Source organism: Oncorhynchus mykiss, chromosome 3 (assembly GCF_013265735.2).
Source record: "Oncorhynchus mykiss isolate Arlee chromosome 3, USDA_OmykA_1.1, whole genome shotgun sequence".
Lineage (NCBI taxonomy): Eukaryota > Metazoa > Chordata > Actinopteri > Salmoniformes > Salmonidae > Oncorhynchus > Oncorhynchus mykiss.
Genome location: NC_048567.1, coordinates 62231711 through 62254897, shown reverse-complemented (window position 1 = coordinate 62254897; position 23187 = coordinate 62231711). Strand labels below are relative to the sequence as shown.

The 23187-nt window shown below is 40.4% G+C and overlaps 2 protein-coding genes across 2 annotated transcripts; one reads left to right on the top strand and one right to left on the bottom strand.

Moving 5' to 3' along the window:
• Positions 1 to 86: 86 nt before the first annotated feature.
• med4 (mediator complex subunit 4) lies at positions 87 to 5439 on the bottom strand. Its single transcript, XM_021597598.2, has 7 exons — positions 5319 to 5439; positions 3757 to 3823; positions 2170 to 2340; positions 1965 to 2022; positions 1776 to 1862; positions 1403 to 1534; positions 87 to 1245 (listed from the first exon to the last, which is right to left on the bottom strand). The coding sequence occupies exons 1-7, from the start codon at positions 5387 to 5389 to the stop codon at positions 1073 to 1075; spliced, it is 759 nt and encodes a 252-aa protein (XP_021453273.1). The 5' UTR covers positions 5390 to 5439; the 3' UTR covers positions 87 to 1072.
• On the top strand, positions 5397 to 22983 carry LOC110520342 (integral membrane protein 2B). The gene is made up of 6 exons (XM_021597597.2): positions 5397 to 5790; positions 19378 to 19509; positions 19715 to 19951; positions 20110 to 20220; positions 20438 to 20588; positions 22114 to 22983. The coding sequence occupies exons 1-6, from the start codon at positions 5710 to 5712 to the stop codon at positions 22200 to 22202; spliced, it is 801 nt and encodes a 266-aa protein (XP_021453272.1). The 5' UTR covers positions 5397 to 5709; the 3' UTR covers positions 22203 to 22983.
• The last annotated feature ends 204 nt before the right edge of the window (positions 22984 to 23187 follow it).

The following is a 23187-nucleotide window of genomic DNA, read 5'->3' as shown; positions in this document are numbered from 1 at the left end:
TCAAGTCAACTCCACATTGCGCATACGTATAACTTATTATACAATGTCCTGTCAAATTATATCAAGAATATCAGCACCACACAAAGTATTTACTCAAAAGTTGTATTTATTTACAAGCCTGAAAAAAACTACAATATATACAGCCTTATTTACACATGGAGCAACAAGTCAGTCAATTAATATGCAGTTTTTCAATATAAAGAATATAAGGTGTGCTTGATGAATCTTGCCTGAAATAAGCAGTTTTTACTTTTGGAAAAAAAAGAAAGAAAGTAAAAAAACTCAGGTAAGTGCAACTACAATGTCAAAATCCACTCCTGGTGACATGTTTTCAGCAATAGCAGAGATGATAAGGAGCACTTGGGTTCGAATCAACTTTTTTTTTTTTTTTTATGAAATACTGTTATATTCCTTCCTACACAAAAGGTACATGTACTTTTCAACACTATTCCCCATTGCCAGTCTAAAAAAAAAAAAAACAGCAAAGAAACAAATAAAGGGGAACCTGATAGCAAACGAAAGGAGTATGTATGTCTGTTATCAGTCACGTAGTACCAGACATTTCCCTGGGGTGTATTCCTTAGTCGGATTCCATTGCACAACATTTGGTCTGTTACAAAACATTTTGCAACGAAAACCTTTACTCTAGGAACCAAACGAAACGGGACCTACCCAAATTTGTCAATAGAAACATTTGTTTTCATCGCAAACCGTTTTTCATTACCGAATCTGACTAATGAATACACCCTGAACTGAAACAGTGGACTTTAGAGAGAGCTGGTGATATTACATTGGGGATCACAGATAGTGTTGTACAAATGTCTCATCAACAAGCCGGTAATAGAGAGGGTCAGAGAAAAACAAGACCATGAGATGAGAATCTCTCAATATTCTCTGGATTCTATGTAGTTGTTTGCTATATTGGATAGCTAAACCTGTATCAACTGATGCTTATCGTAAATGTTATGGGTGTGATGAATAGCTGGGTCTACGAGGTACTGGGTGTGTCCAATTCCCAAATCAGAGTCAGATATACACACACAGATGGGCAGACAGAGACAGACACACACACTTAGTCCGAGTCACTGCTGCTGCTAGATGAGTCTGTAGACATGGCCTCCACGTCGTCCTCGTTCTCCTTGTTGTGGCCGGGGGGCTCCAGCCCAAAGTCGTTGCCATGGTGAGGAGGGAGCATGCCCACTGAGACATCTGATGATTGCCAGGGGTACTGAGGGGTGAGCACATCTGATGAAGGGAGGTAAGAAAGAGTAATTAAACAGTGATAGGGTTAGTATTACAGTATATTTCACAGAAACATATCAAAACACACAGATCCCAGGAGAAGACAAAAACAGTTGATTCCATTTGTCAAAAGGAGGAACCACACAAACCGAAAGCATACCTGGCAATCTCCCAGCTGCCAGTGCATCTCCAGGGAGGTGTCCATTCACGCCATTGGTTGGCAGGTTGCTCATGTGACCCAACAATCCACTGCGCATCTCCAGGTCAGTGGGGTATGGTCTACGCGGATCACCTGTTATAAGGAATATGCCATGAAGTTGATTGAAGAGTAATTACAGTAGTATTGTGAATGCAAGTGACGGCTATGAGAGAGACTGAGGTTCAAATATTCCCCATCAGTACTGAGAGGAATTTCCAGTCTGGTGAGAAGGAACATGCAAGGGAAGGAGGATCTGGCGGGGGGTGGGGGTTGAAAAATAGAGGGCATCGAAGACAGCATAACAGAAGCTCAAATGGGCAGAAACAGGACATACCTGGTACCCAGTTGAGAGGGGCACAGACTGCATTGCTGGCACTGATCCTGTGGGCATATTTGATGATCTCTTCTGAGGAGATGCTCCCTGAAAGACAACAGTACTTTTAGTTCCATGTATTATCTTTGGTAGTATTTATCATAAAGTTCTCCGGCTATTCAGATGAATGCTGTGAAAAATCAGGCTCACCTTTTTTGGCCTTATCAATAGATTTCAGTTTCTCCTTTGCTTGGTATACAGCAGTTGCCTAGAAGAGAGGTTTGGGTAAAAAGGTTAGGTTGAATCAAAGTCAGAAACAAAGTGCTGTTTTGTTCCAATTGCATGTTATTAAAATGTGACCCATTTTATAGTCTCTTTAGGATTTCTAATTTGTCCTCAGCTCTGCTGTACTCACAAGTATATGTTCAGCCTCCTTCAGCTGTTTCTGGAGCTGCTGGATGTCGCTGTCTCTCTTCTCCACCTCCTTCTCAAGGACCTGCATCTCCTGGTGCACCTTGCCTTGCTCATGGGCCACCCTCATCAGCTCCTGGAACTCTTTGTCTCTCTGTACCAGCAGCTCCAGGATCTGCCCACAGCAAAACACATCCATTTAGACTTCTGACATCTATTGCATGCACATTGCAATGTATACTATTAAGTCAGAGTTGTATGGAGAAAAGGCAGACTCAAAAACCTATTTCACAATACATGTAAAATAAGAACTACATTTTATTAGTGGTATAGTGTACATTTAATTATGTGACTATTAGCGATATTGCTACATAAAAAATAAAAAAAGGTATAGACGGGTTAGTTGACATCACGAAAATGATGTGCACGCTTCAATGGGGCAGAAGTCTGTGTGCTGTTGTGAGTCTGGATGGCCAGATGGCTACTTCTTGTCATTGTTGCTAGCTATGTGGGGAATCATAAGTGGCTTGTTTCAGCTAGTTTCATCTTGTTCTTGATATCATGTCTTGTTTTGACTGATATCACATCTATGTTAATATGGCTAAAATTCACTAGCTAACCCACAACTGTAACAATGTATTTCAGAGACAACAAGTGCTTATTGTGCAAATGTATTTGTTTTCAATAAACATTGGAGACGAAATATAGTTTACATGTTGTCAACTATCTTAGCCAACCTTGTCTTTTTTTTCTAAACAACCAACCTGTCTACATAGCGAACGCATTGTACAGTTTTATGTTGAATCAGATGCCTGTTACTAGCCCTTGATCCTGACTCTCAGTTCCATTACATTACACATAAGAGTCATGACGGCATCTTCTGTACGGGGGAGTTTAAGACACCCAACGCTCGGTCTGAACATTAACACGCATCGCTTGCGATACAGTTTTGAAAGAATAAGGACCCTGTTTTTCATATCAGCGAGGAATGCATTTTTTCACTCCAAAAAATTTAGGGGGTTCGCACTGGCTGAAAGTTGACTGCATTTGAATTGGAGCTGGGCTGCCTCCTGGCATGAGCCAGGTGCTCCGTTCAAAGCCCAGGGCAATGTCGGCTTAAAACAAAAGTGACGTAATTAAGCACGTGTAGTACAAAGTAAGATTGTGTTTTCACATGCAAAAGTGATTGTTTTTGATAAAAAATTATTTAATCTGCATTCCCAATGAAAACTAAGTAGAAAATAAACATTTATTTTATGGAACATATATGACAGCGGTGCAGATTACTGTTCAATTTGACAAGGCCCCCCCCCAACAAACGTGTTGTTACTGAAAAATACTGTTGGCTGCAACTGTGATAAAACCGGTTAAAACAGTGTACATTAAATGTGTATTTTGCATTTGTGAAATAGTTCTTACGTGATATGAAATTAACGTGATTTATGTTTCTAGAACCGTACCACAATTGATTCACGTTTAGATTACTTGGCTGTTTTGTTTTCCAAAGCCAATTTGCCTTTAAACAGAATATCTAAGGTCCTACGGAGTAACGTTAAGCTCCTTTAGTCCATTATTCGGGTTAGCCTGTTACCTGAGTGTCCTCACCTCCTTGAGGGAGTTTTTGGCTCCTTGACAGTGCAAGCATCTCTATCAATTCCCTGAAATATGAGTAATATTGGGTTTAGTTTCCATGCATGATAATGGAGAGAAAACAGAACTTCTCAGTTTGAAAGACAATACTTGACAGAGAAAATGACCAGATAATAAATTAATGCTAATCAGTTACTTGAACATTGCGTTTGCAAAGATGAGTTAATATAGTCCTCCTGACCATCCATTCAGACCTGGTCTCAGAGCATTTCATATTATTCTGTACGTATCTCAGATATATGGTTCATAAGACAGATGGTTACTTAAGGTAAAAATGAAAGGTGGGGGATTGTCGGGCGTAATACGCAAATGTCTAGCAACCGAAATGAGAGTTTGAATCTCATCACGGGCAACTTTAGCCCTTTTTCAACTTCATACTACTTTGCAACTACTTAGCATGTTTACTAACCCTTCCCCTAACCCAGCTAGCATTAGCCACCTAGTTAGAATTTGTAACATATGTTTTGCAAATTCCGAACATATTGTACATTTCTCAAATTCGTTAAATATTGTCAATTTTGCTAATTTGTAATGTACATTTAGCAAATTCATAACATAATATGAATTGTAGTTTGTAACATATCATAAATGGGTGATGGACATTCACATATTAATACATAACATAAGAAACGTCACATATACAATATGGAGTGTTTCGGATTTACTAACAGAATAATACAACATACTCTGAGACCAGGTTGTCCATTCAATAAGTCAAACCCATTTATAAATGCCTACGTTTCTGGGACCGGTTTCCCACAAGCATCTTAAGGATAAATTAATCTTAGAATCCTAAACTGAATTTAGCCTTAAAATGTTACTATGGTTCTAAAATGAACTTAGTCTTAAAATTATTTTGGGAAACCGGACCCTGGTTCTGCGTGTACAACCACAGCTAGAACAATGAGACAGATATTTCACTGGATGGATAAATTTGAAGCATCCGCTTGGCGTTTCCCCTCACCTATGGTAGTGAGATGAAGCCCAAGGGCGGGCAGTGGGAGAAGATCGAACGAGATGGATTGTGGGCGAAATCGATAAATCATTTGATCTCAATACAGTTTTCTGTTCCCAAAACTAGAATCTGTTATAAACAGAGTGGACTAAGGTTTGTAGACTTTACCTTTTTTGTATTTAGTTTGTATTTATTTGTAAATATAGTTGTTTAAGAGTTATTGCACACGCGCAATTTACAGTAGGCGTTCCCTAACGTAAATATGCATATGACGCTAGAACGCGCCAATAGGATCTCACTAACTCGTGCTTGCTCTGCACCCCTCCTTACCTACTATGCCCACTATGGCTCATTTGTTCCCATTGGAAACGACACGCTGTGCTCTCTTGGTTTAGTTATAAAAATCTTTGGTACTACTCAGGTCGCTAACAATACACTCAGAACAAGAAACGTAGGCAACGGCATTTTTGAATTAGCGACAAACTAGATACTTTGAATGGCTGTTAAAATAACAATTATTAAAGGTTGAGAAAATAATCATTTCGTACCTGGATAACACCTCTAAATCGTCCAGTACCAATAATAACCGCTCTTTTGTAGATTTGTCAGCCACCGCCATGGTTGTTGCCACGCCACTGCGCAGGACAGGAAATTGAGCTAATATTTTGTTGTCTGGAAAGAAAGCTTGGTAGCGACTGTTCTCGCCCTCTGTTGGTCGTTACATCAAAAAGAGAAAGAGGCGGAGCCACATCTAGCTATACTAAATACTGAAGAAAAGTTAAGAGTCTGTCTGCTATTGCGTTTGAGTTAGGCAGTACAAGTTGTGTTAAACTACGGCGTCTGATTTAGGAGCAGTTGCAGCAAGATACCAAACAATTTCGACGTGATAAACACAGTCGTTCTCTTTTTTTCGAAATAAAATAAAGTGTGCATTTCACGATGGTGAAGGTATCTTTTAATTCGGCCCTCGGGCAGAAGGAAGTGAAAAAGGACTGCGAAACCCTCATTCCCGAGGACAAGGTGAGTCGCTAAATACTGTAGGAATTTTTACAGAAAATTGTATAGCTTCAGCAATCCACAGATATGTTTTTTGACTCACTGAATAATGTTCACTGTATTTGATTTTGATTTTATTTGGATCTCTTTTAGTCCCCATTTGGACTAATCTTCCAAGAGTCCTTAAACATTAAAATACTATTTATAATACAAACACACTTTCACATATAACACACTATTACAAACATACATAATATACTAGCATAATGACCCAATAAATACTCAATCTAAAAAATATTGATTCTTCATCTACTATAGTCCCAAAACATTTCTATATACTATATTTAAATTGTTTTAAAATAATGTTTAAATGTATATATTGAAAGGTTTCTAGTTCAGTTAATTTATTCAATTTCTTTATTGCTCTAAATCGAAATGTTATTTTGCCTATTTCTCTTTTCTGTCTGGATAATGCATAGATAGATGGTGGACAATCTATTCCTAGTATTTACGGAATGCCTGTCTCTTACCAACTGAATACCGTTGTGAATAGAACTTGGCCGTTTTAAATTATGTATATTATAAAATAAAATAAGCATGTTTTTTTTCAATTATCTTGTCGATTGATGACTAACCAAGAACACTGCGCATTACTGCAACAGAATAACCATATCTCCACCATAAAACAATCCTAACTGCTTTATTCTGTGCATTCTGTAGCCTCCTAACTTCACTTGATGATGCATTTCCCCAGACCACCGAACAGTAGTTCACCTGACTCTCAATTAATGCTTGGGTTATTTGCTGAATAATTTTTCCTGGTAAATATTTAGCTATCCTTCTGACTATGCATGCTGTTTTAATAAAAACATTTTTTTTTTTTTTACATGGATTAGTTATTTGAGACAACCATGATAAGCAGTTGTCTAGCTGCACTCCCAATAGTTTGGTTTCTGCCACTTCAATTTGTACTCCTCCCATACTTAATTGTATCCCATGCTGTTTTGGCCTTTTCCTAGTTGAACAGACCAACATAACTTTGGTTTTCTTGGTGTTTAAAACAAGTTTGTTTTGGCAAACCCACTTCCTGATAATCTCCTTGTAAAGCCTGCTGTACCTGTTGAACCGATTGTCTTGCTGCATAAATTGTAGTATCATCTGCAAATATAGTAGCTTGAGTTTCAACCAAGGCATAGGGAAGGTCATTGGTATATATTAAGTAAAGAAGTGGCCCAAGGCAGCTTCCCTGCAGTATTCCACAGTTTAACTTGTTATGGCTGCAATCCCGATATCGGGATAAGTGTCATCAACAACCGCTGAATAGCATAGCGCTACATACAATAAATATTTATATTCATGAAATCACAAGTGCAATATAGGAAAACACAGCTTAGCCTTTTGTTAACCCACCTGTCGTGTCAGATTTTGAAATTATGCTTTACAGCAAAAGCAATCCAAGCGTTTGTGTAAGTTTATCGGTCGTTCGATAAAACATTTAAGTACACGTAGCATCAGGTAGCTCGGTCACGAAAATCAGAAAAGCAATCAAATGAATTGTTTACCTTTGATCTTCAGATATTTTCACTCACGAGACTCCCAGTTACACAACAAATGTTCCTTTTGTTCCATAAAGATTATTTTTAGATCCAAAATATCTCTGTTTGTTTGTCGCATCATGTTCAGAAATCCACAGGAAAGAGCGGTCAAGACAACGCAGACAAATTCCAAGTAGTTTCCATAATGTCCACAGAAACATGTAAAATGTTTTTTATAATCAATCCTCAGGTTGTTTTGAAAATATATAATCGATAATATATCAACCGCAAATGTCTTTCACAGTAGGAGATGGAAAAGCAATACCTATCCAAACTCTGTTGCGCGAGCAAAACTCATGTGACCACTTGACGCGATGTTATCGTTCCTGCTCATTTTTCAAAATAAAAGCCTGAAACTATGTCTGAAGACTTGACACCTTGAGGAAGCGATAGGAAAAGGAATCTGGTTCATATCCCTTTAAATGGAGCAAAGGGACGCTATGGAACATGGAGTTTTCAAAATAGAAGTCACTTCCTGCTTTGATTTTCCTCAGGGTTTCGCCTGCAATATCAGTTCTGTTATACTCACAGACAATATTTTGACAGTTTTGGAAACTTTAGAGTGTTTTCTATCCAATACTAATAATAATATGCATATTTTAGCAACCGAGACTGAGGAGCTGGCCATTTACAATGGGCACCTTTTCATCCAAGCTACTCAATACTGCCCCTGCAGCCATAAAAAGTTAACACATTAGGGGAAGAAAACGAACCATTTGATATAGGTGGACTGTTTCCTGTCAGTTAGATATGACTGTACCCAATTCAATGCTACCTCCTTAAAACCATAATGCATAAATTTTGTCTAAATTATTTCATGATCCACTAAATCAAATTTGACAGTGGGGATGTGTGTTCAGGGTGATGAGCTGTGTTGCTTTTACGCCAAACATAACATTTTGCATTGTTGCCAAAAAGTTCAATTTTGGTTTCATCTGACCAGAGGACCTTCTTCCACATGTTTGGTGTGTCTCCCAGGTGGCTTGTGGCAAACTTTAAACAACACTTTTTATGGATATCTTTAAGAAATGGCTTTCTTCTTGCCACTCTTCCATAAAGGCCAGGTTTGTGCAATATACGACTGATTGTTGTCCTATGGACAGAGTCTCCCACCTCAGCTGTAGATCTCTGCAGTTCATCCAGAGTGATCATGGGCCTCTTGGCTGCATCTCTGATCAGTCTTCTCCTTGTATGAGCTGAAAGTTTAGAGGGACGGCCAGGTCTTGGTAGATTTGCAGTGGTCTGATACTCCTTCCATTTCAATATTATCGCTTGCACAGTGCTCCTTGGGATGTTAAAAGCTTGGGAAATCTTTTTGTATCCAAATCCGGCTTTAAACTTCTTCACAACAGTATCTCGGACCTGCCTGGTGTGTTCCTTGTTCTTCATGATGCTCTCTGCGCTTTTAACGGACCTCTGAGACTATCACAGTGCAGGTGCATTTATACGGAGACTTGATTACACACAGGTGGATTGTATTTATCATCATTAGTCATTTAGGTCAACATTGGATCATTCAGAGATCCTCACTGAACTTCTGGAGAGAGTTTGCTGCACTGAAAGTAAAGGGGCTGAATAATTTTGCACGCCCAATTTTTCAGTTTTTGATTTGTTAAAAAAGTTTGAATTATCCAATAAATGTCGTTCCACTTCATGATTGTGTCCCACTTGTTGTTGATTCTTCACAAAAAAATACAGTTTTATATCTTTATGTTTGAAGCCTGAAATGTGGCAAAAGGTCGCAAAGTTCAAGGGGGCCGAATACTTTCGCAAGGCACTGTATATACCTTATGTCATGCCTTATTGGAATGTATTTATTGATAATATCTGTTGGAAAAAAGTTTGGCTGTTGCCACACGCATACCTTTACATGCTTTTTACATTGTATCACACATTTAAAAATATAATGAAAGTGGGCCCTCTTTAGACCTATACATGCCGCTTGTAAGACTATGATCCTTGCACTATACATGGTACAGGCAACATCTTGGTGTCATTATACTCCTTATAGTGTGCTCTAAAATATGGAGTATTTGTATATTCTGAATAAAAAATGTTCACATTAATTTATTCAACATGAAATATTATTATAAATGTCTCAAAATACCCTTTTTGATTTAGCTTATTTTTAGATGTATGGTTTGGCACAAAATACTCTTTAAACTAGGGCCCCCCCCCCCCCCCCCCCAAAAAAAAATGGGTCTACTGAAAGTCGTTCTGTCCTTTCGACCAATCGATTGGTCTAAATGTTTAAACTTATTTTTCCATATAAAGACACACACCCTATGTTTGAATAATACCAACTACAAATGCATTGAGCTTGTCTGATGCTTTAAGCACACTAATTGATTAAATAATTAAGACACAAATAACTTAAGAGCCCGGGCACACTGTTAAAAATAATAATAATAATGACAGCGAGTGCCTTTGTGACTGGCACACGTTGTCTCGCTCTCCTCCCTACTGCAGAGAAAAGGCACCACAGCACAGCAAGTGTTTATTGCGCTCTCTGTGCTGAAGCTGCAACATTTCAAATTCCTAATTTGTTTAGGAAAACCATTCCCTCAACCCTTGCTCTCTTTACATGAAACATGTGAGCATTGCATGCATGTGACCAATAGGGCCTGATCTATAGCCTATCATAATCACATCAATAAATTGGTTATAACAAACTCCAAACACAGTAATGTCGACAGCAAAATGGATGCGGAGAACATGAAAGCAACTTGAAATGGGTGAATGTTTACTGGTTGCTCAGGAGGGAAAGGTGAAGTCAGATCTATGGAAGACATTTTACTTAGTTGTAGAAACTACTGGAGATCAAGATAAAGGAGGGTATAGCAGTAAGTGTTGTGAGTTATGTTGCTGTTAGATTACAATAGTATTTTGTTTCTGGCCATTTGGTACAGTTTAGACAACACTAAATATGTGTACCAGAGAGGCTGTTCTAACGGAATTTTTTTTCTATAAAGCCTTTATTATAGCAGACTAAAAACAGTTGCATGCATTCAAAGCTCCCTTAATTTTAAAACGAAAATACTTGATTGTATTTCAAAGCATGAATGTCTCGTATGTTCTGATGGATGAACAAATTAATGATTGATTTGATGCAGTAGCCTATATATTGAAGTTACGTTATTAAGACTAAACAGCTTAGGCCTACAGCTAGGTGGTGGTTATACAATGATACTATACAAAGCCTACTAATGATAACGACATTATGATAATGATGATCATTATAATAATAACAATGAGATCAAGAAAAAGGAGTATAGGAGTGAGAGCTGCATGCATATTATGTGACAAACAGGTGCTGTTAGATTAGTATTTTTATGCCTGTTTGGAACAGTGTAAACAACACTAAATAAATTATACCTAATAGCAGTCTGTTCTAACTAATTCTTTTTTAAAGCCTTTATTACAGCATAGCAAAGATTTAAAAACCGCCAAATCTGTGAAATTGCTTTACCCAACATTTTGCCGTTGCATGAGGCTTTGTGCTCAAGGAATCAGAAGGCTATTAAACAAACAGGCAACAGAAGCAATATCTAGCTTATTTCGGTAGATATTCTGTATATTTCGGTATATATATATATACAGTACCAGTCAAAAGTTGACACAGCTACTCCATTGCAGGGTTTTTCTTTATTTTGACTATTTTCTACATTGTAGAATGAGTGAATACCTAAACTATGAAGTAACGCATGGAATCATGTATTAACCAAAAAAAAGTGTTAAACAAATATGAGATTCTTCAAAGTAGCCACCCTTTGCCTTGATGACTGCTTTGCACACTCTTGGCGTTCTCTCAACCAGCTTCACCTGGAATGCTTTTCCAACAGTCTTGAAGAAGTTCCCACATATGCTGAGCACTTGTTAGCTGTTTCCTTCACTGCTGTCCAACTCATCCCAACCCATCTCAATAGGGTTGAGTTCAGGAGATTGTGGAGGCCAGGTCATCTGATGCAGCACTCTCCATCACTCTCTTTCTTGGTCAAATAGCCCTTACACAGCCTGGAGGTGTGTTTTGGGTCATTGTCCTGTTGAAAAAACAACATCCTAAATGACCCCCAGCCTTTAGATGTGAGCTGAACAATGCACTTGAGATGCATTTAAAGCCTATGGATGCGAAAGTGAACTTATTTCCAAACGTTTAGGACAGTTTTATGCTGCTTTGCAATCTATCAACAGCAAGGGTTCCATTAGAGGCGCAATATTTTTTACTGATGCATTTGGCAATATTAAATTAATACGCACAAAACATATGAACAAAAGCATTCGCTATGAAAGTTGATATGTAGGCCCTTCATATATTGGCTATGCACAGCACTTTGTTCAATTTACCGAATCGGTTATTGTTTTCTTGCTCAAACCGCGAGCAACACCTGTAAACCCAGACATTTCTCTCAAAACACAGGGATGTTGATGCTGCTGCCTCTGCGGCATTGTTCTCAATCCCTATATTTTGCTATTATGCACATAGCAACATATTAATCGTTTTCATGTTGAATATATGGATGTGAAATTGTATTTCAGAATGTAGCGATACTCCATATTTTAGAGCCCGCTATTAGGAGCATGAGACCAAGGTGTTGTGTGTATGGTTGGTTGTGTTACAAAAAAAGCATATCAAACAACCTTCCAATGAAGGTTCTATGTGACAATTGCCAGAACAGTCTAATACCACAAAACAAAAATCAGCCCATGCTGGCATTGAATCACCCTATACAGTATGTTTGCTCCTTTGAACTTTCTGGGGTAGTTTAGGGGACAGTTATCTTGTTTTTATTTGGGGTAGTCAGTGTTTTCTTGCTGGCCAAATGTTCACTCGGATGAGTTTAGAGACAAAGCAAGATGACCAAAGTAGCCTACTCTTGGGCCCAATAGGCAGCTTGCTTTCAGGTTAGCTAGGCAGGCATAGGCTTCAAATGCATTTCAGAGGAATTCTTCACCTGAGACTTAACCCACACCAGTGTGTTGCCAGTGTCTATGTTAATGTAAGCTCTAGTGTTATTTTTCGGGAACTGTGTTTCCATCAGAAGAGTGATACAGGACTTTGGGCGAGCAGAATCAACAACAAGACAAGGTGTTTAACCAATGTTCAGTTAGCCATTCATTGTATTGTAGAAGCCAGATGAAAGGAACCGGTGGCCAGGCCGTGGCACCAAGTCGGAGCAGGTCCACCGATGCCATGAGACTGGAGACGGTCCATGGAAAGTGGAAACTCAAGTCTGAGCCTTTTTGGTAAAAGACTGGGATAAGTTTCAGGTGAAAATGCTCCATAAAATGGAGGGAGGTGTTTTTACACCACTTCCCAGCTGGCAGGATGCCGCTCGCCTGGCTAGGGAAGCCGTCTAAGGGAATGTGTTGGTCAGTAGCTCATCAGATGGCGTGAGAGACGGACAGTGGGAGGGTTGGCTCTGTTCACACTCTGCCTGATTTAACAGGTTTCATTTCACCTTTATTTAACCTCTCTGGGATCGTTCGGGACGCTAGCGTCCCACCTCGCCAACAGCCAGTGAAAGTGCAGGGCGCCAAATTCAAAACAACAGAAATCTCATAATTTAAAGTTCCTCAACCATACAAGTATTTTACACCATTTTAAAGATACACTTCTCGTTAATCCAACCACAGTGTCCGATTTCAAAAAGGCTTTTCGGCGAAAGCAGAACATAGGTTAGGTCAGCAACTAGTCACAGAAAGCATTCAGACATTTTCCAACCAAAGAGAGGTGTCACTAAAAGTAGAAATATAGATAAAATGAATCACTAACCTTTGACGATCTTCATCAGATGACACTCCCAGGACTCAATGTTACACAATACATGTATGTTTTGTTCGATCAAGTTATATCCAAAAACCTCAGTTTAAATTGGCGCCATGTTCAGAAATGCCTCCAAAACATCCGGAGAAATTGCACAGAGTCACATCAAATAACAGAAATACTCATAATAAACTTTGATGAAACATACATGTTTTACATAGAATTAAAGATAAACTTGTTCTTAATGCAACCGCTGTTTCAGATTTCAAAAAAGCTTTACGGCAAAAGCACAATAATCAATAATCTGAGAATGGCGTTCAGCCACAAATGCAAGCCATACAGTTACCCGCCAAATTGTGGAGTCAACTAAAGTCATAAATAGCATTATAAATCTTCACTTACTTTTGCTGATCATCGTCGGAATGCACTCCCAGGACTCCCACTTCCACAATAAATGTTTGTTTTGTTTGATTACGTTCATATGTATGTCCAAATACCTCCGTTTTGTTCGCGCATTTAGTTCACTATTCCAAAGGCACAATGCATGAGCGCAAAATCCAGAAAAAAAGTCAAAAGAGTTCCATTACAGTTTGTAGAAACATGTCAAATGATGTTTACAATCAATCCTTAGGGTCATTTTATAATAAATCTTCAATAATATTGCAACCGGACAATAGTGTATTCATTACAGAGGAAAAAGAAGGAACGGCGCACCCGTGTGACCACGCAGTAAACAACTGATTGGCCACAGCCTAGTCCACTTGTTGAAACAGCTCTTATTCAACCCCCTTCCACAATAGAAGCCTCAAACAATTTTCTAAAGACTGTTGACATCTGCCGGAAGCTGTGGGAAGTGCAATCTGGCCCCATAGACACAGCATATTGGATAGGAAATCACTTAAATGAAACTACAAACCTCAGATTTCCCACTTCCTGGTTGGATTTGTCTTCGGCTGCCATATGAGTTCTGTTATACTCACAGACATCATTCAAACAGTTTTAGAAAATTCAGTGTTTTTTATCCAACACTACTAATAATATGCATATATTAGCACCTGGGACAGAGTAGTAGGCAGTTTACTCTGGGCACCTTATTCATTCAAGCTACTCAATACTGCCCCCCTGTCACCAAGAAGTTAACCAGGTAGGCCAGTTGAGAACATGTTCTCATTTACAGGGGCAGAGTGATTGGCAGCAGGCACAGGGCGAGGGTGTGTCCTATGTGCTGTCAAGGGTTCGACCAATAGCACGCCTGAGTCTGCTCTGCAACCACTTGACAGTTCAGTAATATTATGTAAATATAGGCCAACTTCATAATGACATACACCCCTTAACAACACAGAGGCACCCCTAGAATGTGGTATTGTTATTTGCCTTACCTTTGTCAAGTTAAACCTACTAGTGTGCCTGTGTGGCTAAGATATGACCAAAAGACGGCTAGTTATAGAAACAGTAGATCTAGCTAAACGCATGTTGTTTTTCCAAGTTGCCTACTAGCCACTTTATAAACAAGATGGCTCCCCACAGAGAGTTGACATTAGGAAGTCAAGTGATGTGGTTGTCAGCAGATCCCCCCCCCCCCTATGTAGTTTGCATGGCCTCGACTAGGCAACTTTCAAGGGTATGTCTGTGGTCGGCATGTTTGAATACGGAAGCAGATCTGATATCGAGTTAGCACCTCAGTCTTTTCCTGTCAGCTGAACGCATCAGCTACTTACTGAGCTAGTTGTTATTAGACAACCTTGGCAACACGTTGGTACATAAATGCATAAACTGTTGCATGTAAATCATGGATGGAGCATGCAAATGTACAATAGAATGAAAGTTCAAACTGACTGTTTTGAATGTGTCATTAGCAGTCTCTATAGATGGGAGGGAAATGCCTTGTTGTATGGAAGTGAATGCAAAGTAGGAGCGACGAATATTCAGCAGTGCATAGACTTGGCCTAGTCAGTCCCCCCATGATTTTTCAGGGATTCTGACATTTTGCATGGCGATTGGTCGCGAAAATGCGCTGAGGGAAAACCTTCGGAGCTTGATTGAACCATATTATGCGGTACATGTGCAGTGATTGGTTGAAATTACAAGCCCACCTTTTGATGGGTCAGTTTTATGCTATAATATTGCAATGATTTGACCGTTTTATGCAGAAATAGTGTGTGATTGGTCAAATTTGCTAGCCCTAACGTGGTTAGAAAGGTTCGTAAATAAGACGTGCTGGCCATAAATTCACTGAGCATTACTGAGGATATATTCTGGGCATGTTGGGGTGGAGAAGGAAGAAGATTAGGATTTAGTTGCCTGTGCAATGTGAGCTCTTCCTCGGTCACAGTAAAACACTACCTGTCTCCGAGCTACTGAAATTCTACCTCTTTTCAGGGTGTTACATTCCTGAACTTTAGAATTAAGATGCTGTGTCAGTTCGAAAGTAGAAGGGGAAGTATTTTCTCTCCTTGTTAGGGAATTTAAAAAGAGGCATACTATAGAAAACAAATTGTACTCCTCTCCCGTTTGCAATTGTTATTTTTGATGTTGTAAATGCAGTGGTAATACAGCATGGCTTGATTTATGAAGACGGTCAGTACCACTGAATTAGTCTAGGCCAGGTAGTTTGCATACTGGAAACTTGGCCACACCTGCTGTATCCTTGTTATCTGTGGCATCAGCAGGTTGGGGAGCATGTGGAAACTTGCAGGAACCCATAGCTGAGGGACATCCTTTCCTCGGAACAGATGTAGAGGCTGGAAGAAGATGCTGAGCCAAGGGAGAGCAGGCTCTGACGCAACCTATTTCGTTTTCTTACAAGAAGAAGCATAAGCAGCTGAGTTCACCCTCAAGGCCCTAGGGAGAAATAAGGCCAAAACAACACTTTTTAAACACATAGCCCCCAACTTATGTAGCATAGCATATGACGCCCTCTATACCATGTGAAACCACAATGATAACATAGTCAAAGGCGATGCATACGTGTTTGTCTGTAGTGGCTTTTCCAAAGAGAGAAAGACGAGGACACGCACAACAACAATTTGAAGCTCATAAAGACACAACAAGCCTCAGAAACACACAGTTAATGTGGCGTCTCATTGTACCATAGGCAGAAATAGCATTTATCTGAGAGGGAGCACAAGTGTTCGTGTGTAGTGGTTTCCTTGGTGTGACTGGTTTGGACACACAGACAAAGCATTGATCATCACCCTAGCGTGACTGTGTGATGTGATTGCAGCCCCAGATGTAGGCCTAGAGCCAGTGGTCTGAGGGGGCTTAGCTGTCTGAGGGGAGAGTAAACATGCTTAAAGTATAGGACAATATTAGGCTACATAAAGTACAGCACATCCAGTATTTTTAAAAGTCCAATGCAGCCATTTTTTTTTTATCTCAATATCAAATCATGTCTGGGTTACAATTAAGAACCTTACTGTGATTTGTTTTTAAAATTGAATAAATGAAATAAAAATAGTAGCTTCCTAGCTATGAACAATTTCTCAAGCATCAATTTTGATAGGACTGTCTGGGAGTGGGGAGGGGTAACTGAAAACTCGCTGTTATTGGGCTGGCTTGGTTAGACGCTGTGAGGCCGGTTGTACATATTGGCAATTCTCTAAAATGATGTTGGAGGCGGCTTGTGGTAGAGAAATGAACATTCAGTCCTCTGGCACCAGCTCTGGTGGACATTCCTGCAGTCAACATGCCAATTGCATGCTCCCTCAACTTGAGACATCTGTGGCATTATGTTGTGTGACAACTGCACATTTTAGTGGCCTTTTGTCCCCAGCACAAGGTGCACCTGTGTAATGATCGTGCTGTTTAATCAGCTTCTTGATATGCCACACCTGTCAGGTGCATGGATTATCTTGGCAAAGGAGAAATGTTCACTAATAGAGATGTAAAAGAATTTCTGCACAAAATCTGAGATGTTTTTTGTGCATGAGGAGCATTTCTGGGATCTTTTATTTCAGCTCATGAAACATGATACCAACAGTTGCGTTCATATTTTTGTTCAGTGTATTTAAAACGTTTGACTGCACTGGGCCTTTAAGACACTTGACTAGGTTTTCTGCAGTGTACACTAAGCTATGCTCCCATATTGTCTATTTCAGGGTCAAAAGTATGTTTCTTGATAACATTTACGCTGATGTCCAGTATCTGCATACAGCTTCTGGATGCGTGTATGTTCTTCCCTTTCATCCTGCAGAAATGGGGAAACCAACATAGTCAGAGCAGAAGAACACAAAAGGAAGAGGAAGTGAATTGGAACAGACTGGAGGAACAAAACTGAGACCAAGTTTAATTTTAGCGCAGCAGCTTTATACTATCAAAGTTCAACATGAGAAAAAAACCTGAGGTTAATGTGCGGTTGTGGGATGAATGTCAACTTTAATAAAGCCTCTGACTCTGACGATTGTAACCAAACCGTTCATGGCTTTGGGCACATACAGACTCAGTTACAAAACCATCCATGATGGGGATTTTGTTTTCTCACTGGGCGTAATGGTGTGAGGTAGGCCCACCACAGCATTTGAATCAGACTTTGTCATTGGCAGAGATTCTTGTTGCTAATGAAGCAGAAGTTCCTGTTTTAGTGCATTATATTACCCTATTTACTCTTACAGTAAGTCGAAGCCTGTCCCTGGAAACTCCCCTTCGGTCAGCAAAGGCAAAACCACCCTGGCATTTTGATCTCATGGGGAAGAGATTAGAAGTTAAACCAGCCAGAAAGCCTCAAATATTCCCTTTTTGCCCTCTCTAGGAAATGACTTGCAGCCAAGGCTTCCGAACAGAGTGGATATAATGGGATATACGTTAGTGTTCCTCTCCCCCTTGCTCCCTCTTGGTTTTTGCTATTAGCCTACTCCCCTGTGTTTCTCCCTCCTAGTCTCTCTCTTTATTGCTTTGCGTCTCCCTGGAAACGCCACCCTGCTGCTCCGAGATTTGTGTTGACATTAACTTGATTGAGGTCAGGCTAGCTCTTACTACTTGGGAAGGGCGAAGTGCTTGCTTCTCATTGTGCAATAGCTTTTCTGCTGAAGTTTGGTTGAGAATGTGGGCTCTTCCTGTCAAACTATTGTTTGGACCCAGAAACGCTTACTCATGCAGTCATACTCCTCAACTGTACAGATGGGCTCAACAATAAAAATGTTCTCAGTCAGCAAACTTGTTTCTTCGGAAGCCAGCTCTAGAACTTCCTATTGTTGAAATGTAGAGAAATATGCCATCAGGGCATTACTGAAAAATGTTGAGACTTAATGATTTTCCTCCAATGCCCATACTCATTACCTTGGTCAGCTAGACCAGGGGTCGACCCATGTCTAGAAAGTCCCTTCACAAGGGGATACGAAGATGGTGGACAGTTTTTAAAGAAGAGACCTTATCGTGAAATCCCATGTTTGCTGATAAATACTGTGTCGTTTGTCCACATGACTCACTCCCTCAGTCAACCTCAATCAGCTCAATCCATGGCTGTTGATCAGAGCACTTAGCTGTTCATTATAGCAAGCAGGGCCTTTGGGTGGTTTGCAGTCCTCCTTAGATCTTTGACCCATCTGAAATTCCCAGGACGTTTGGGAGTGTCTGGGGTGAGTCAAGTGCTAGTGTTTTAGTTCACAAGCTTTTTTTTTTTAAATAGAGCTAAGACCAGCTGTATTACACCAAGATCCAAGGATCAAACCCATCTCCTAGCCTTTTCTATATCACAAATTGACTGCAATAATGTCAAGGCATTAGGAATATACACTGTAGATGGTCTACTCTCCCCACCCTCTGTTTTCTCTGTTCTCCTACTCTTCCTACCTTTTTTTTCTGCTTTCTATCTCTTCGTCTCCCTCTCTTGCTGTGCTTTTGTTGATTTGCATCATCACTCGCCCTGCTCTGTGCCTCTTTGGGGAGAATGAAGCCCCCTTCATCCGTTCCTTAAACACTGCCTTTGTTTCGTCTCCGCTCGCCATGCCAATGTGCTGCACCCCCTCTGAACAAACCTTACCTCTTTTTGTTGTTTTGAACCAGGAGTGTTGCCAAAACTCTCATATCTAGTGTGGCTGTGCCCATCCCTCCTACACTGCCTTGAACACAGGGGTGAGGTGGAAAAGGAAAGAGAGAGAAATGAATGGAGAGAGAGGGCAGAGAAAGGAGAGGTTAGAGATGGGCAGAAGTTTTTCAAGAGAGAAAGATGAGGGATTGAGTGACTTAAAAACCTGAAAATACAGTGTGTGTATGTCTGTTTGCCTCACATTCGGCCTCTTCCCTCTGTTTCTTTAGGATCCGGAGGTGGCTCTGCCAGTGCGTCAGCAGTCCAAGGCCTGGTGCTGGTGCGTGTGCCTGGGCTTGGCCCTGATGCTGTCTGGCGTGGTTGTGGGAGGGGCCTACCTTTACAGGTACTACATCCTGGAGGTGAGACTGGACCACTCTGACCCCTGTGTTTATCTAGGGGTTATTGAATACTGTAACTGGCAGGATTGGAATGTTGTATTTATTGTATTTGAATACATGATATGTTTAGAGTTTTTATTTGACATGGCAAAAGATACATTCTGCTCGAAGGGCAGAGCTCCATGCAGTGAAAAGTGGGAATATAAATGTATTCTGTGTCCACCAGGAGGGCAGGGTGTTTGTGTGTGGGGCAAAGTACCGAGAGGAGGACATTGTGAACTACCATGAGGAGACAATGATGACCCAGGAGGAGGAGGATGTGGAGCTGGACCTGCCCTCCAGCTTTAAGATGATCCAGGAGAACATCCGCATACTGGTGGACCAGGATGTGGCTCTCATCAACGTACCCGTGCCCGAGTTCGAAGACGGTGACCCCGCCGACATCGTCCACGACTTCCACAGGGTAAGACTTGACTGAATTGAAAACTTCAACCAGGCTGTTTTTTGCTAACCCCTGTTTGTTTCTGTGGGGATAACAATCCACAGACCATGGATTGTTTGTGTTCAGTGGCATTTCTTAAGGTCGTTATCTTAGTCTGTTCTATTGGTGCTTCTCCACAGAAACTGACTGCCTACCTGGACCTGTTCCTGAACAAGTGCTATGTCATCCCCCTCAACACTTCCATCGTCATGCCTCCCAATGACTTCCTGGAGCTTTTGGTCAACATCAAGGTAACAGGAACTGCTTTATGAACCATGTTACAATAATGATAGTAATACATTCGATTTCTTACGCACTCGTCTGGGTACCCAATGTAACCTTATACTGTTTTTACAATGTTGTAAGAGAGACTGACATTTAAATGTTTTTGAAATGAACCACTTAGTATCTCATGATGTTAATGATAGGATGTGTTAATTCAATGTTGTATTCCTCTTTCTTCCCGAGGCTGGTGCCTACATGCCCCAGTCCTACCTGGTCCATGAGGAGATGGTGGTGACAGAGCGCCTGGACAACGTGGAACAACTGGGATTCTTCATCAACAACCTCTGCCAGGGCAAGGACACCTATAAGCTTCAGCGCAGAGACAGGATCCTGGGTCAGTACACACCTGCATAAATACACACACATACCATACATCACACCTTGCGCACGCTTCATAGTTCTTTGGAAAAGTGAAGAATTATGCTGACATGCCCAAAGGAAATGGGCTTCTCTTACATTCAGCCGTTTTTTAGCTTGAGCTCATGACTGACTGGTCTCTAAGTACGCAGTTAGACCTCCCATACCTAACACACTACTCACACACACGTGCAAGTATTCACACACACGTCTAACAAAACTACCAAATGGGCATTGCGACATACACTATATATACAAAAGTATGTGGACACCCTGGATTCTGCTATTTCAGCCACACCCGTTGCTGACAGGTGTATAAAATCAAGCACACAGCCATGCAATCTCCATTGACAAACATTGGCAGTAGAATAGCCTTACTGAAGAGCTCAGTGACTTTCAATGTGGCACCGTCATAGGATGCCACCTTTCCAACAAGTCAGTTAGTCAAATTTCTGCCCTGTTAGAGCTGCCCTGGTCTATTGTGAAGTGGAAACGTTTAGGCCACACAAGCTCACAGAACGGGACCGCCGAGTGCTGGAGCATGTAAAAATCATCTATCCTCGGTTGCAACACTCACTACCAAGTTCCAAACGGCCTCTGGAAGCAACATTGGAACAAGAACTGTTCGTCGGGAGCTTCATGAAATGGGTTTCTATGACCAAGCAGCTGCACACAAGCCTAAGAATGCCAAGTATTGGCTAAAGTGGTGTAAAGTTCACCGCCATTGGACTCTAGAGCAGTGGAAATGCGTACTCTGGAGTGATGACTCATGCATCACCATCTGGCAGTCCGATGGATGAATCTGGGTTTGGCAGATGCCAGGAGAACGCTACCTGCCCGGATGCATAGTGCCAAATGTCAAGTTTGGTGGAAGAGGAGGAATAATGGTGTGGGGCTGTTTTTCATGGTTCAGGCCTCTTAGTTCCAGTGAAGGAAAATCTTAACGCTACAGCAAACAATTATGTTCTAGACAATTCTGTGCTTCCAACTTTGTGGCAACAGTTTGGGAAAGGCCCTTTCCTGTTTCAGCATGACAATGCCCCCGTGCAAAAGGCAATGTCCAATTGAGATTGGTATGGAAGAACTTGACTGGCTTGCACAGAGCCCTGACCTCAACCCCATTGAACACCTTTGGGCTAGATTGGAACGCTGACTGCAAGCCAGGCCTAATCACCCCCAACATCAGTGCCCGACTTCACTAATGCTCTTGTAGATGAATGGAAGCAAGCCGCCGCAGCAATGTTCCAACATCTAGTGGAAAGCCTTCCCTGAAGAGTGGAGGCTGTTATAGCAGCAAAGAGTGGACCAACTCCATGATTTTGGAATGAGATGTTCAATGAGCAGGTGTCCACATACTTTGTCATGTAGTGTTTCTGGCTCATCTCTTTACTCCCAATGAGTCTGAGCCTGTATGAACAACCAACCACCATATTGTGGCATCTTATACAGGTTTTTGTTAGGCGTAGATCAGCAATTTAACCTTCCCATCTCCCACATTACAGGTATGCAGAAGCGTGAAGCTCTCAACTGCCACAAGATCCGTCACTTTGAGAGCAAATTTGTGGTGGAGACCTTGATCTGTGAGCCCTAGTGACGTCGCCATGGGCAAAGTGTGACATCTTCTCTGTACAACCTCTTCATTTCACTGGGAGCGCAGTTGGAGATTTGTAATCCTCATTTTCTGTTTTAAATTTTCCCATTTTGTTATTCTACATCAGGTAGTTGTGTGATAATTTTTATGTGAAATGGGGCAATTTTGTCTGCTTAAAATCTGTCAATCAGTTCTGTGTTTTTTTTTCATTATACAGGGATGCAATTATTCGATAGAGGGTTTCTATTTTTTGGAGGATATATTCAACGGCGGGACTGCTAGCTTGTGAAAAATGTAAACATAGATCTCAAAATCATCAGTGAGGTTAAGATGACTTTAGTAATCAAACTGGGATTAAGGGGCTTGAAGCAGATAATGTATGGTATAGTCAGATTTTCTGAAACTGAGTCTAATTTGTATTTTTGAATACAGAAACAAATGTGCAAAGGACTAGTCCAGGGTGTTTTATAGATGTTACATTTTCTGTTGAAACTGTTAAGATGTCTTAACTGGAAAACATCTTAAAATAAGTGTGGATACATGTTTCTTTCATCTAGCTTTAAGAATAAATAGAATAAATCAAAATCAAGATAGTTGTCTATATAATTTAAATCAGTTATTTTTTTCTTATACAACAAAGGAAAACACACTTTTTTTATATTGGGATAAAAGTATTTAGTTCTTTTTTTTTTTTTTCCGAACTCCATCTATATTACTAATTTGTATATAACCTCTGTAAAGATATGACCAACACCACAATAAATCTTAAACCAGTACTACGGACCTCCATGGCATAGCCAGCGTGTTTGTGACAAGAACATATCAAATAAGTCTGAGTGCTTTTCTTAAATACACATTTGTCTGCTAACTTGGCGCCATCCATTTCTGGCATATTTTTTTTTATGTAACGTTTTATTTAACTCGGCAAGTCATTTTAAGAACAAATTGTTATTTACAATGACGGCCTAGAAACAGTTGGTTAACT